At 32.2% G+C, this 15702-nt stretch overlaps 1 protein-coding gene across 3 annotated transcripts in view; it reads right to left on the reverse strand.

Moving 5' to 3' along the window:
- Window positions 1–15702, reverse strand: part of LOC148620940 (serine/threonine-protein kinase 32B-like) — a 74631-nt gene that overhangs the window by 24337 nt on the left and 34592 nt on the right. For all 3 annotated transcript variants that reach the window (XM_088574842.1, XM_088574843.1, XM_088574844.1), the window contains one exon: window positions 3453–3490. In XM_088574842.1, the coding sequence (XP_088430968.1) occupies window positions 3453–3490 (38 nt within the window). The remainder of the gene's footprint in view (window positions 1–3452; window positions 3491–15702) is intronic.

A 15702-nucleotide genomic window follows, 5' to 3' on the forward strand; every position in this document is an offset into this window, starting at 1 on the left:
CTATAAGAGTGCCAGAAAAATTCACTATCATTTTTTATTTTTAGCAACTTTGCTTCGGAGACCCTGTAGACATGAAAAGTGACCACTGCCAAATGTTCAAAATTTGTACCTTCTTTCATAGGACCAAATCACAACTTCTACATAAAATTACAGAATGAAAAAAAATCCCTTGTAAATTTGATCCTTGCCCTACATTTCTGCAGTTAATACTAAGCAATAAAGTTTATGACAGCAAAGAAAAAAAATCAGGAAGAAACACACTAAAAAAAGGAACTATATTCGTATACAACGAAAAGTCAAGGGGAATTAATTGTGATCTTGTACCTTCATTCATGCACATCTACATATGACCTCCTTATGAATCTAATCAAAATCCAATGAACAGTTTTCGAGGAGTTGCACATACAGGAAATATAGACAAAAAGGGCATCAATAAACAGACAGACAGGATGATTCCTATAAACTTTATTTGTAGGGGTATAATTAAACCAGCATCTCAGACTTATAAAAAACTGCTGACCAATGGCAGGGACTATGATGGAACTAAAGTATCTGTCCACATATAAACAATTAGGTCAGCCGGATCAGAATTCAAACAGAAAAAGTATTGATTAATAGATCAAAGATGGCCTAATAGTTCCAATATGAAAGGAAAATAAGGAAAACCTGTCTTTTTTTATGAATATTTTTGTGATTAATACAAGTTTTTGTCACTATCATTAAACCAATATTTTGTCTAGACACAAGCCATAAAAATTTCTATGAAAATAATAGCAGCTTTTTAAGATCCTTGCCTTAATAATAACATAATAAAAATTACTCTTGGTAGATAATGGGTTCATAGACACCGCAATGCTTGTTATGGTTATTAATAAGAGAAACCGTATGTGCCTATTACCTTGTAAATAGGTGTCTATTATCATGTAAATAGCTTACAATGGAAATGAGCAACATCGTCAGAGGTCAATCTCCACTAAGGAAAGGTTACCTAGTAGGCTACTTGTTTTTTTTTTAAATATAATCCTATCTGTTTTATTACAGCTGTCTGGTAAAATATTTAGCTTAAAACTGGCAATGACTGCCAGTGCTGCATAACAAAGGTCAACTTCCACTAAAGAAAAAATACCTTGTAGGCTACTGGCATTTTAAAATATTTTTCTTTCAATCTTGTCTCTGCGTATTGGTCAAATATTTAACTTAAATTTGACAATGGTTGCAAGGGTTGCATTACAAAAGTAAAATGTCTAAATGTAAGGTTTTACAGAATGAAATAAATTTTATACAAAGTCCCCTCTAGCCTAAAAATTATTACACAACCCAAGAGTGATTACTGTGAAAGTATTTTATTTGTAGTGACCAATTTTCATGGTTTAGGGGAAATCATCAGTTTGTAGATTCTTGAATTTTTGGATTTGACAACTCCATAATACAAATGAATGGTTAATTTTCTTTTTTGTTGGTAACTAAATTTCGTGGTTTACAAAAACCATGAAAATAGGTACCCCATGAACAATGATAATTCCACAGTAATTAACATCTGAATCAACAGCAATACTGCAATAGATGGGATACACAATGCTAGATATCACACATGCAATGCACACCATCTTTTCCAATGCTACATTTTCAAATGATACATCTGTATGACATGTAAATTTTGCCTATCATAGTATAATGATCATAGTTGCAAATATGGAACTCTGAAGGGGTTTTTTGTTTTTTGTTTTGCAACCATTTATGTTAAACCTTCAGAGCTACATATTCTCAGCTGAATGATCACTTATTAAGTCATATTACAGACTTAAAATTCTTAACTAGCTTATTGCAAAAACATGGCAAGATCCAAGTTCATGACATTTTCTTGTCCTACAATGTATGTCCATCAACGCCACAAAAACTGATTTGTTCAACATGTCATAGTTTACCTTTCCTCTTTCGTCTACACCAGACTTGACTTTTTATGAGCAACTCGGCGGGTGTTTCTAGAAAAGCATAGGACGCTTACCCTACCGGTGCACCTGGTCCATGCTCCCAGTTTTTAGTGGAGTCTGAGTTGCTCATTTTCTTTCGTTACTTTGTATGTATGATTTTAGTTACGTTATGTTCTTTGTTGTGAATGTCTGTTTTCCATGTCTGGTCTTTGTCCCTGGATTACATTCTTATGATTACTGCTATAAACTTGGTTCTCTATTTTTCCACAGCGGCCATTTCAAAAGGGAGAGGGTTGTGATCACGCCAAAGTATTTCAATCCAGCTGGATTTTTAGTGCTTGTCCCAAGTCAGGAATTTCTGGTCTCTGTAGTTCTTGTTTCGTTTTCACTTTCAGTTTCCTTAGATGTTGCTGGAGTATATAGAGACAACTATTTCACTATATCTGTGTATTATGTTGTTTCTGGGCCAGCTGCAGTCTGACCAGTGGTGTAAGGGGTTTTCTTGTTGTTCACTAAAGACACATGAATGGCCTTGAGAGGACATTTTTCATCTCGGTGGGATTTTTCTCTATTTGTAGTTCATATTCACCATATCCATTCTCCTTATATTAATTGGATTATTCTAATTGAATTCTCTTGGACCCTGCCACTTTGCTCTGTTTGGATATTGATATGTCCGTTTGGGAATCACAGTGATGTGCCATAAAATAAGTTGGAGATCTAGTGCTACTGCGAAGTATCAAACTTCAAATGAAACACCTACCTATGGTAGTTTGATTTCAAATTTATTGCTCTGTATGCTGATTCCATATTCACTACAAACATTTTCATTTTTTTACTGAAGTTTTGACCATTTCACATGAGAAACCCTATTTTGTTAACATTTTGAACTAAGTACTGTAAATTCAGAAATTACTGTGTGAATTAATTATTAATAATTGGGGATGAAAAATGTCACTAAAGTAAAAACTGCCATTTAAACTTTTTGATTTGGAAAAAAAAACTTTTATTAGTTTTGATTCCACACTATTGCCATTTAATGTATGTTTTCTGAATTTACAGTACACAAAAAAATAGTTCTTGAAAACAGCAATAGTAATCAAAATGCCTGATCTATCAAAGAATTAGAGAAACAGACTTTACTAGCACTTAGTTATCCTATTTTTATGATCTCGAAGATGAAAGTTTCGAGCCTGCTGCAAGTATTAACTGGTTATACAAAAAAATTCCATGATAACAATTTCTAATAATTAATAGTGGGAGAGCTTTATTGCCAAAGGCTTATCAATATACCACAACAGCACAAGACAAAAAACCTTTGGTAGGCTTCAACAGGATTGGTTTGTCTCTTATATATCTGCCATAAATCTAAATATATCTTCTTCTTTTTATATTAGTGAAGTAACCTTACAGAAAGTGCTTCTAATTCCGGTAGAAATGGATTATAACAGAGGATATATACAATCTTGACATGGCCCAAAAATCACAACATCTAACAAAAAAAATTAAGATTTGAATTACCTTCTTCATCAAGTAGAATGTTGTCAGGCTTTATATCTCTAAAAATAGACAAGAGATCTAAATCAGTCGACTCATCAATATAAATAACAATGGACTTGTTGGATAAAGATTATCTTTAACACAATATATGGTTATATGTTTTTTTCTTTTTTATCCAAGAATGTACTTTAACTTCATGACAATTATAGTGCATGCATTAATGATGTTCAGGGAATAGAGTTGGTCTTTCCTTGATTAATTAACAATTACTTTACAAACTGCCTTTGGCAGTGAACAAAAAATTTACAAGCTAGGAGAATTAAAATAACTTTTTATCAGACATAAGTTATAATACCTATGAATGAATTTTAAGTTTAAATCTTCATGTTGTTAATGTTCCATTTAAGTAAGTACACCAACTTAATGGCCTAAACACAACATTGTGTGTGCTGTAATTAAATTAGCCATCGGAATTGAGTAAAATGAACACAGCAAAAGTACAACAATTATGGCATTTCCAAAGTTTTAGATGGGTGTCAAATATTTCATAGATCTTTTTTTCCATGAAAAGAAAGAATTTGCTTATGATATCACTCTAGGGATACCGTGAAAGTAATATAGTACCAATATTCATGGGTTTTGTGGGTCATTTAAATTACAAATTCTTTAGTTCCAATATATAAAAGATAATATTTTTTTCAAAACCATATTAACAATTCAGAACTCTACATATGATTGTAACTTTCTCCATCAATATAAATATAAACAACATTGTCAAAAGTCACTGCAGTCTAAATTAAATAAAAAACTGAAGTCTTGAAAGTCGCTAATCATCAAATATAGAATGTTTCTTACAGAAACAGAGATTATTGATAGGCAGAACATTTCCTCCAGAAACAGTCTTGAAAGTCGCTAATCGTCAAATATTCTCTGCCACTGATTTTGGCTTACTTTCAACATCCGAAATGGCACGAATGCCATATGTATAAAATCGGGCAGAGACCTATAATTAAATTACAGGTCTATGAATCGAGTGACTTCCAATAGGATCTTGGTTCCCTCAATATTACTCTCATTTGTAACCGTGATGACCAAAATGTTTTCAATCAAAACGACTGGTTACCTGGAACCAGATTAAACAACAGGCAATATAATAATAATGTATATGCCCTATACAGTCAATTGTAACAAAGCCCTATGTTTCAATTGGAAACTTTTCTAATATTATATAAATTCAATGCTAACCGATTATTTCATCTTTTAATGTGAACTCCCTGTTGTCGTACAGGCAAAAAACATACATAGACATGTCTGTGATGTTTTTTTAAAAGAGGTACATTAAGCGATCTTTGAGTTGCTTATGATATTGACCCGAGAATCAGATTAAACAATTGGTAATGAATATTTATATACATAGGGGCTGTGCTAATGTATATGACCTATATAGTCTTGTAACAAGCTCTTGTGCCTGAATTGGAAACTGGTTAATGTTCAATGCTAATCTATCATTTCATGTAAACTTTCCCTCATACCATCAAGAAACAGACATAGAACACACATGTATGATACTGAAGAGGTACATTTTTATCTCATATGATACTAGAACACGGCACAGATCTACAGCATAACGTGGAGTATTAATATATAATTATGCAAACCATATGCAAATATAAAGTACTGAAATTACAAGTGCAAGAAGTCGCTAACAATATTAGTGACTTAAAAAGAATCCCATGATAGGGCATACCTATACAAGTTTGTCTCATAATATCAAGTAGCTGTGATAAAAAGTTGTAATTTTCCACAGATTTGTAGAAGTCCTGTAGAATTTGAAGTCATGCATATATATATAACTACTGCTCATTTGAGTAGTGATTTCCATTAGTGAAGTTCTGTCCAAAAGGAAGCAGTCATGGTCAGACAGACCTTTAATTTATAATGTAGCCAATCAAGACAAACCTAATGGTACACACTAAATATCTATTCATTCTGCTTGACAGGTTTTATGATGAAAGCGACCAAATGCTGGAATTCACTCTAATGAACCAGAACTATTATTCAAAAGTTCACAAATTCAAAGGGGTTCAAACTAACTTCCTAGAATGGAAGGTCCTGGGATCAATTTCACAAAAAAGTCGTAAGTGTCATGTTGATCGTAAGTAATGACGTCATAACAGAAAATAGCATTTTTACGTCATAACTTACGATCAATTTTACACTTAAGAATTTTGTGAAATTGACACCTAGACTTTTCTAAGTTTGAAATATGTGGTTCATTCGAGGTAAATTAAAGTTCTCAATAAAGTGTTATTGAAAGAGTTGAAGGTCTTGGACCATGGAACACCAATTTGAATCTCAACATACAAATATATTTATGAACAAGTTCATGTAATAATCAAGCATTTCCTGCAGAAACAGAGATTATTGATAGGCAGAACATTTCCTATGGAAACAGAGATATTGTTAGGCAGAATGTTTCCTGCAGAAACAGAGATTATTGATAGGCAGAACATTTGCTACAGAAACAGATATTGTTAGGCAGAATATTTCCTGCAGAAACAGAGATTATTGATAGGCAGAACATTTCCTGCAGAAACAGAGATTATTGAAAGGCAGAATGTTTCTTACAGAAACAGAGATATTGTTAGGCAGAATGTTTCCTGCAGAAACAGAGATCATTGAAAGGCAGAACATTTCCTGCAGAAACGGAGATTATTGATAGGCAGAACATTTCCTGCAGAAACAGAGATTATTGAAAGGCAGAATGTTTCTTACAGAAACAGAGATATTGTTAGGCAGAATGTTTCCTGCAGAAACAGAGATCATTGAAAGGCAGAATGTTTCCTGCAGAAACAGAGATATTGTTAGGCAGAACGTTTCCTACAGAAACAGAGATTATTGTTAGGCAAACCATTTCCTGCAGAAACATAGATATTGTTAGGCAGAACGTTTCCTGCAGAAACAGAGATTATTGATAGACAGAACATTTCCTGCAGAAACAGAGATTATTGAAAGGCAGAATGTTTCTTACAGAAACAGATTATTGATAGGCAGAACATTTCCTGCAGAAACAGAGATTATTGATAGGCAAAACGTTTCCTGCAGAAACAGAGATATTGTTAGGCAGAACATTTCCTGCAGAAACAGAGATTATTGTTAGGCAGAACATTTGCTACAGAAACAGAGATTATTGATAGGCAGAACATTTGCTACAGAAACAGAGATATTGTTAGCAGAATATTTCCTGCAGAAACAGATATTATTGATAGGCAGTACATTTCCTGCAGAAACAGAGATTATTGAAAGGCAGAATGTTTCTTACAGAAACAGAGATATTGTTAGGCAGAACATTTCCTACAGAAACAGAGATCATTGAAAGGCAGAATGTTTCCTGCAGAAACAGAGATTATTGAAAGGCAGAATGTTTCTTACAGAAACAGAGATTATTGATAGGCAGAACATTTGCTGCAGAAACAGTGATATTGTTAGGCAAAACATTTCCTGCAGAAACAGATTATTGATAGGCAGAACATTTCCTGTAGAAACAGATATATTGTTAGGCAGAACGTTTGCTACAGAAACAGAGATTATTGTTAGGCAGAACATTTCTAAAAGAAACAGATATATTGTTAGGCAGAACATTTGCTACAGAAACAGATTATTGATATGCAGAACATTTCCTGCAGAAACTGAGATATTGTTAGGCAGAACATTTCCTGCAGAAACAGAGATTATTGTTAGGCAGAACGTTTCCTGCAGAAACAGAGATTATTGTTAGGCAGAACGTTTCCTACAGAAACAGAGATATTGTTAGGCAGAATGTTTCCTACAGAAACAGAGATATTGTTAGGCAGAACATTTGCTACAGAAACAGAGATTATTGTTAGGCAGAACATTTGCTACAGAAACAGATATTATTGTTAGGTAGAACATTTGCTACAGAAACAGATATTATTGTAAGGCAGAACATTTCCTACAGAAACAGAGATATTGTAAGGCAGAACATTTGTTGCTCATTTCTTCCTCTAGACTGGGCCATTTGATTCAACAATACCAGAGGTAAATATCCCTGTTTTATCAACAGCAGTTGTAAATAAGATAAAATATTGCTCTGTTCCCTTCTTATTTTAAGTAAATAAAGTAAAAAAAATGGCATAAAAATGGGCATAATATGCTTTACAGGTGCTAATGCAATTGCATACAAAAACATTATTTTGACCAAATATTTCCAGTTAAATGGGAACCTCACTAATTTTAAAAATTATTAAAATAAATACCCCACAGACAAGGTCAGACAAGATAAAAACAAAATCTAAAAACCTGATTGATATATTTTATATAAACCTGCCTAAGTCATGAGAAAATTATTTTTACAGTTTTTCTTGTTGAGTAAGATGTAAGACATACAATATATATTGTACTAGGACCCTATTGGAAATAAGCCATGTGGCTTTCATGGATTATCCCAATGGATATCAACATCTTTTACATAATAACACTTACTTTAAACAGATTATCTGTATAATTATCATTATAATACTTAACATATATAATACAATAAGTCTTTCTAATACGTATGTATCCTATGTCTGTAAATATGTTTAATGTGCTTCACTATGCTTGTATATGTTTAATGTGCTTCACTATGCTTGTATATGTTACTATTTAATCAAATAAATCTATAATTATTTTTTTAAATTTAATGCCATTTTGTTTCTAATTTTACACATACAAGTCAAATTATTTCTAGAAGAAGGATGATTTTTAGAGAACTGCTGGTACAACATGAAGCTGCTATGTATATACATGTACTTCAAAGAGTACCACAACCTTGTGAAACATGGAATCCGAGCTGCTATGTATATACATGTACTCCAAAGAGTACCACAACCTTGTGAAACATGGAATCCGAGCTGGTATGTATATACGTGTACTCCAAAGAGTACCACAGCCTTGTGAAACATGGAATCCGAGCTGCTATGTATATATATGTACTTCAAAGAGTACCACAGCCTTGTGAAACATGGAATCTGAGCTGCTATGTATATACATGTACTCCAAAGAGTACCACAGCTTTGTGAAACAAGGAATCCGAGCTGCTATGTATATACATGTACTCTAAAGAGTACCACAGCCTTGTGAAACATGGAATTCGATATCATATAACAACCAAAATCGCTTATAAAGTATTAAGTTATAATGAATTTGAAATAAATCCATCCATCAGTCAAGATAATTGTGACAAAATTCAAACTAACAGACGGAATGACAGACTGAATGATAGAAGGACAAGGATTCCAATATATCTGTACACCCACTTGTAGAGGTGTTACAATATACATGAAAAAAGAACATTAATTTTCGAGGAAAAAAATAATCAAATATTCTGTAAAATGGCATACAACAGAGATCAATACTTAGTTTCGTGACATCAATTAAGTCATTTTCTAATAATCATGACAATGACTTACAAAAGAAAAAGACATTAAAGGACTTTCATTTTCTTCAGCAAATTATCAATATGGTGATTAAAGTATGTCACCAGGAATAGCTCCATCTTATTGTGAATTCCATGATTTATTTTGATCACTGATATTGTTATAAACCTAGGGTATTTATCTAGTTAAGTGCTGTTGATGGAAATATTGGACTGGTAAATATGTTCTAATAAGATGGGTCTTTGTTGTGGAAAAAGGGAGTAGGAGTGTTGAATGGCTAAAGGCCAGGAATTAAGACTTGTAATGAATATGTTAAGTATCACTTGTCATGCAATATTCAGTACAATTAAGTGTATTAGTTTCTCCATTAGGCCAAATTAAGTTGATTAGAAGATTTTCATACCCTCCTGCCCCTAAAAAATTGCCCCCAAAAAATAAATAAATAAATAAATAAATAAATTGGGCATGATTTTCAAAATCAAGGTTTTTTTTAATGTCAGTTTCTAGTATTGAGGTACTATAACACACAAATCTTTCATTTCTTGGTGACTGAAATGATTCTTCTTCAGTGAAACTAATGTGGCTATGGATATAGAACATATCTATACTTCAAATACCAGAATTAGGCTGGCAAATATCGGGTAAGAAATAAAAAATAAAATAAAAGGTTGGATGAAAATCTACCATTCAAATTTACTTGGCCTTATAGACTGTTTGCTAAAAGAAAAAGAGCCCAAGTTTAGCAACAGTATAAGACATTAGTCTCTAGCTTTATTGTATTCCAGAAATGCTTGAATAATACTTTTTGATATCTTGATGATAAATAATCCTAACTTCAAAAACTATGTTCAAGATATCATCCCTAAAGAACTTAAGATGACCAAGTCAAACAATAATAGTACCGGTGCACCTTTCCTATATTTAGATATTACACTACAAAATGGCGGCCTTCATACAAAAAGTGATGATTTAAACTTTCCTTTTGTTAATTTTCCATTTCTAGATGGTGATATTCCAGAGGCACCCTCCTACAGTATTTGCATTTCATAACTAGTATGTTTTCCTAATATACATAATTAAGTGTCAGGTTATCATAGGATTTTCTAATTATTGTCTGTTCTTTGAATCTTGTTTTCACAAATATAAATATTAAACTCCAAATTACATCCCTACGTTAAAACTAAGTCATTTTTGAATAATGCACTTCATCAAATCTTGCTTATTTGGTACTTGACATTACTATTCCAAATCCAGTCCTCTGGAATTGTAGTAACCAATTACTAGTATATTTCTAAGGCTGGAAGTTTTGATGGTATTGTCATTCTTTAAAATGCTCTGAGCTTGCTTTCAGTAACTGTGAGCTTTATTGTGTGGATATCTCATTTTGTCTATACATGTATGGTGTGTGTTGAAGGAGTGTGTACCATTGAAGGAATTGTATGTATTATTGAGTCAATTAGATGGTTTGTTTGTTGTTTCAATTTTTTTACCTTACATTAAAAGGATATAAAAACTAATTTAATCTAAATGCAGATTTCATGTGTTTGTCAACAGTCCAGAGATGTTGGTCACTAATGTGTCTTTGCGTCATTATTTTATTTTTCAGTTTTATTTTGAAGATGTGTAAATCTGGATTTTATTACTTTTACCCTGGTGCATTTGTTGCATTTCGCCATATCCATTCTTTGTTCTATAATTGTTTTGTCACTGTGGATTTTATTACTTTTACCCTGGTGCATTTGTCACATTTCACCATATCCATTCTTTATTCTGTCATTGTTCTGGCACTGTGGATTTTATTACTTTTGTTGTTGGGACCTTTTAGAGCTTACTTACTGTTAAGTATCAGTCTCTGTAAGAATCAGGCAGTGAGTGAAACATGGTATGGAAAAAAAACCACCATTCTGATAACGTAATTTGACTATTTGCATCATCAGAATCAAGGAATAAAGACAATATCATATCTGGACCATTGAGTTACAATTTCACTGAAATGCACTGAAAATGAACGTTTCAAGAGCAGATAACTCTGTCATAAACCTCATTTTTCTCAAATTCTATTGAAAGAAATCTGAGGAAAGCCAGAGATGCAGAGATTAAATTATGGTCTTTTCAAATATGGAAGATATCCTTGAGTGATAGAACATTGTCAGATCAGTGGGGTTTTGACATGCATGTTTCAGACTTTTCCCATTTTGCCTAATTCTTACAAACACTTACACTTAAAAGTCTGGTCTGGTCTGTAATAACTACAAAACAGATATCTGTTCATGCTTTCTTGTTAACCGTTATAATCCTATATTCATTTTTCAAATTTATTCTTCACTTTGCAAGTACATGTTTAATTTAATTTATACTGCAATCATTCTGTTTGAGCAACCAAAATGCATTAACAGTATATTTATTAATGGCATATGGTCACTGACAGTATACAACACTTTGGCCCCCCCCCTTCTTTCCTACCCTTGCACAAACTAAGTGATTAATGTATCAGGGCCAGAACTGGGGAAGAAATGAAATTAACAGATTTTGAAAATTATACTCAAAACATGATAAAGATTGCAGTATAAACAATAGTATATTGACCACATGTAGATATAAAAATAATAAAGGAATTCAGCACAAATTGGAAAAAAAAACGCTTGACAGATCCAAGCCTCATCTGTACATTGTTTTTATTTCAAGTCAACACACTGTTATTGTCAATATGTCCCTCCAATTTGTGATATAAGTTCAGTGATCTTGTTATTACCATTATTTTAAAGGCATTTATTACCTTGTTTGGAATATGTTTTGTATAGTATACCAGTATTACATAAGCAAAACCCATCTTTTAATTAGTCTGTGCTTAAGTCTCCTGATACAAATGAGTGATAAAAAAAGTTATGTCTTAAATTGATAATAAATTTTAATCACATAAAATTCTCACAAGATTCTGTCTATCTTGTTCTTATTGGTAGTTGTTTAAAAAGTTTTTTGGCAAAGGTTGATGCACTGATCCAAAGATAGCAAACCTTACTACCAACAGCATGCATTTGTATTGAGTTGTATTTACTGTGACAGTCATTGTCTAGTGGCCTGGGATGAAGAGACATAAAAAACTTAGACCAACAGCAAAACTAGATCACATAAAATGTTAGCAAAATCTTTCTTACGTTTTTTGTTGTTTATCTATGACAGACAGCTCATGACAGACAGATGCATGCGACCATGTCTGTCATGGATAAAACAGCAAATCACAACATGCTAAGTAAAAGTAGTCCAGTAAAGTTATGAGGGTCAATGCATAAATTAATCCAACTTTTTGTATGCAGATCCCCATATTTGTATGACTATATATGTTAATACATTCAAATTATACAAAAACTTAAGAATCAATTACTACACAACAAATTTTTGGGGTGATTACCATAAATCGCACATGGTTAATAGGTGCACAATTATACGATATATTGTATGCAAATTACTCTTAACCTTTAATGTAATTCCACACTTCTGGCTGTAAAATATGAGAAATACATTCGGTCACTCGTCATCTATTAAAGACCTGAGATTTCTTCCACTCGTGTAAGAAATTCTGTGTCTTTTCACTTGTTCTGCTGTGTGGAAGAAATCCCACGTATTTAATAGAGACTTGCGTAAGAAACTACTATTCTTTCACTTCTATACTGTAGAATTACAATTATAATAATGATTACCTAAGTAGTTTCCACTATGTAGATGTAGGAGCCAAACCAACAAAAGTTTGAAGATACTAAGTTGCCTTATATAATAAGCAGTTTATCTAGGTTAAATGGCATATAGGAATTCTGTATATTTAAAAAGCAGAAACATGTAAAATCTTCTAAAAATCGACACATCATTTCAAAGTTGAACATAATATCATGTAAATAATGCCAAAAATAAAGAGATAAGATAGTATTTGTACTGTACATATCTGAACAGTTCTAACAAAATAGGTAGGAAAGAGTAATTAAGGGAACAGGGATTCCAGCGTAAGGTCTCACTAACCACTTCTAATGTTTCCATTACTTTAAATGTTAAAAAAGTAATTTTCAAAGTTTCACTGTGAATTCCCAGGACAAATGATATCTTAAAGTTGCATACCATTGCAAAGCTTGGAAAATAAGGCTTTCAAAATCATTATGCTAATGGTATAATGATTGTAGAAATTCTTCACAAAATTTACTTGAATAAATAATACTGAAAATCCACATGTTCACCTTTTCTGCTAACTGACAGCATGGAGGCAAATTACTCACACATGTAAATATTCATACAATTTTGTAGTAAATTACATATGTGGTTTTAAAGTACACATTCTCAGTTTTATTTGACTACTTTAAATCAGAATACACACAAATAATGCACTTATAATGCATAGGTCTAGGTTCAGTGTGTTTTTGGTACTACATAGGGGAGGTGGCCATTTGACCCGGAAGTGGTTACTGAGACCTAAATCAAAATAATGTAATCCAGGGACAAAGACAAGACATGGAAAACAGACACACACAACTAAGAACATAAAATAACCAAAATAATACATACAAAGTAACAAAAGTAAAGAGCAACTTAGAATTCACATTCTATGTCCAAGTCCAAAAATTATCTTACTTTAAAAATTGTCACCTATAGAAAACAAACTGACAAAGATGTAGAAAAGATCTGAGAAAGGAAACTGAAGAAGGGCTGTGCCCGAAATGCTTTTTCAAAATTATATACCACAGACACAATCCCTGAGGAATTTAAAAACAATGAAAAAAATAAAAGCGAATTCAGATTGATATCCTTAAACATAAAATAGGTCACTTTACATTATTTTTGCATTAGGGATGCTGATACGGAGTTACATTATTATTTTTGCATGAGGGATGCTGATACTGAGTTGTACAATATAAGCTTCAAAATAGGAAAATTGTTAACATATTACAGTGAAAACTCTTTAAACCAATCCTTTTTGGACTTGGTTCGGTTAACTAAAGTTCAAAATATGTTTTTATGATATAAAGCTATTTCTGATGTACTGTAACTACCTTAATACTACATTGAAATCAGTTTAAACAAATCCCCATTAAGACTTTAAAAATGTCTGGTTAAGACAGTTTTTCTTATTACTCAGGGTTCAGTTTAGACAGGTTATTGGATTATTCACAGTTAAGTTTAGTTAAGTTATTAGATTATTCAGGGTTTCGTTTAGACAGGTTATCAGATTATTCAGGGTTTGGTTTAGACAGGTTATCAGATGATTCTGGGTTTGGTTTAGACAGGTTAATAGATTATTCAGGGTATTGGTTTAGACAGGTTATCAGATTTTTCAGAAAATGATTTAGGTAGGTTACTGGATTATTCAGGGTTTGGTTTAGACAGGTTATTGGATTATTCAGGGTTTTGGTTTAGACAAATTATCAGATTATTCTGGGTTTGTTTTAGATAGGTTAATAGATTATTCAGAAAATGATTTAGGTAGGTTATTGGATTATTCAGGGTTTTATTTAGACAGGTCATTGGATTATTCAGGGTTTTGGTTTAGACAAATTATCAGATTATTCTGGGTTTGTTTTAGACAGATTAATAGACTATTCAGGGTTTTTGTTTAGACAGGTTATCAGATTTTTCAGAAAATGATTTAGGTAGGTTATTGGATTATTCAGGGTTTGATTTAGACAGGTTATTTGATTATTCAGGGTTTTGTTTTAGACAGATTATTATAGTATTCAGGATTTGGTTTAGACAGGTTAATAGATTTTTCAGAAATCGGTTTAGACAGGTTATTGGTTTAACAGATTTCACTGTAGTACATATTTGTAATAAACAGCTTCTGGTGTCTAAATGTTGTGCATTTCCTGTCTTTAACTCCTTAAATCCCCTTCTGAGAGATATATTAAACTGGTTACCATGCTGATGAATTAATTAGTCTTAAAAATGTTCAATCAAGCTAGAAGACCTAGAAAAACAGAAGCTGTGATACAAAATTGATTTCATTTCACCTTGTGAGACAACCACACACAAGTCAATTAGTGAAGACATGACATAGTTACGGACCTGGATCGTCATAATTGGCATCATATATTACAAAATTGAACTAGGAATTTTTTCAGGGATATAATCATAGATAATTGTATTCCTGATAATGACAAAATTCTATCACATACAAAATAAGATTAACTAAGTCTAATATTACAAAGAAAACCTAAAAACATTCAATAAATCAAAGTAAAAAATAATAAAATGAGTTTGCTGTCACTAAGGTCGTTATGTGGAAAATCGGTAAAAATCACCTACTAAATCAACAATTATCATTAGCAAACTTGACTGAGCAACAAGGAGTTTTGTTCAAGACCAAATTAATCCATTATTATCAAAAATAAGATAGCAGCTGACCATATTGAACTTAGTCACAAATACAACAATGTTTTATTGGCGATTGTTATCAATCTTGTTTGGAGAAAAGTTAGTAATTAACATGAAACCTGTATAAACCTAAATTACCTGTCAACCTGTCTAAACCAGACTCTTCTTTAAAGTCACATCATATCAGTTTACCTGTACTTTGAACCTAATGGTTAACCAAACACCTGTCTAAACCAGACTTTTTTATAGTCCAAAAGGGGTTCATTTTAGACAGGTTTCTCTGTACAGCAATGTTGATATTTTATTGGTGAATATTAATTTTTCTTGTTTGGAGAAATATTAATTAATTGGTTGAATTCTAAATCTTTGTTTACCCATACTGATAAAACTTTTCCAATACAACTAGTATTTAGGTTTTCTAGGTCACACAAAGGAACAGGAGGCCCTCGAAGAACCTGAATCGCTCTCCTGGCAAACCATGC

This window comes from Perna viridis, chromosome 3, assembly GCF_037379345.1.
Source record: "Perna viridis isolate PV_CMFRI_1.1 ecotype Kerala chromosome 3, ASM3737934v1, whole genome shotgun sequence".
NCBI lineage: Eukaryota > Metazoa > Mollusca > Bivalvia > Mytilida > Mytilidae > Perna > Perna viridis.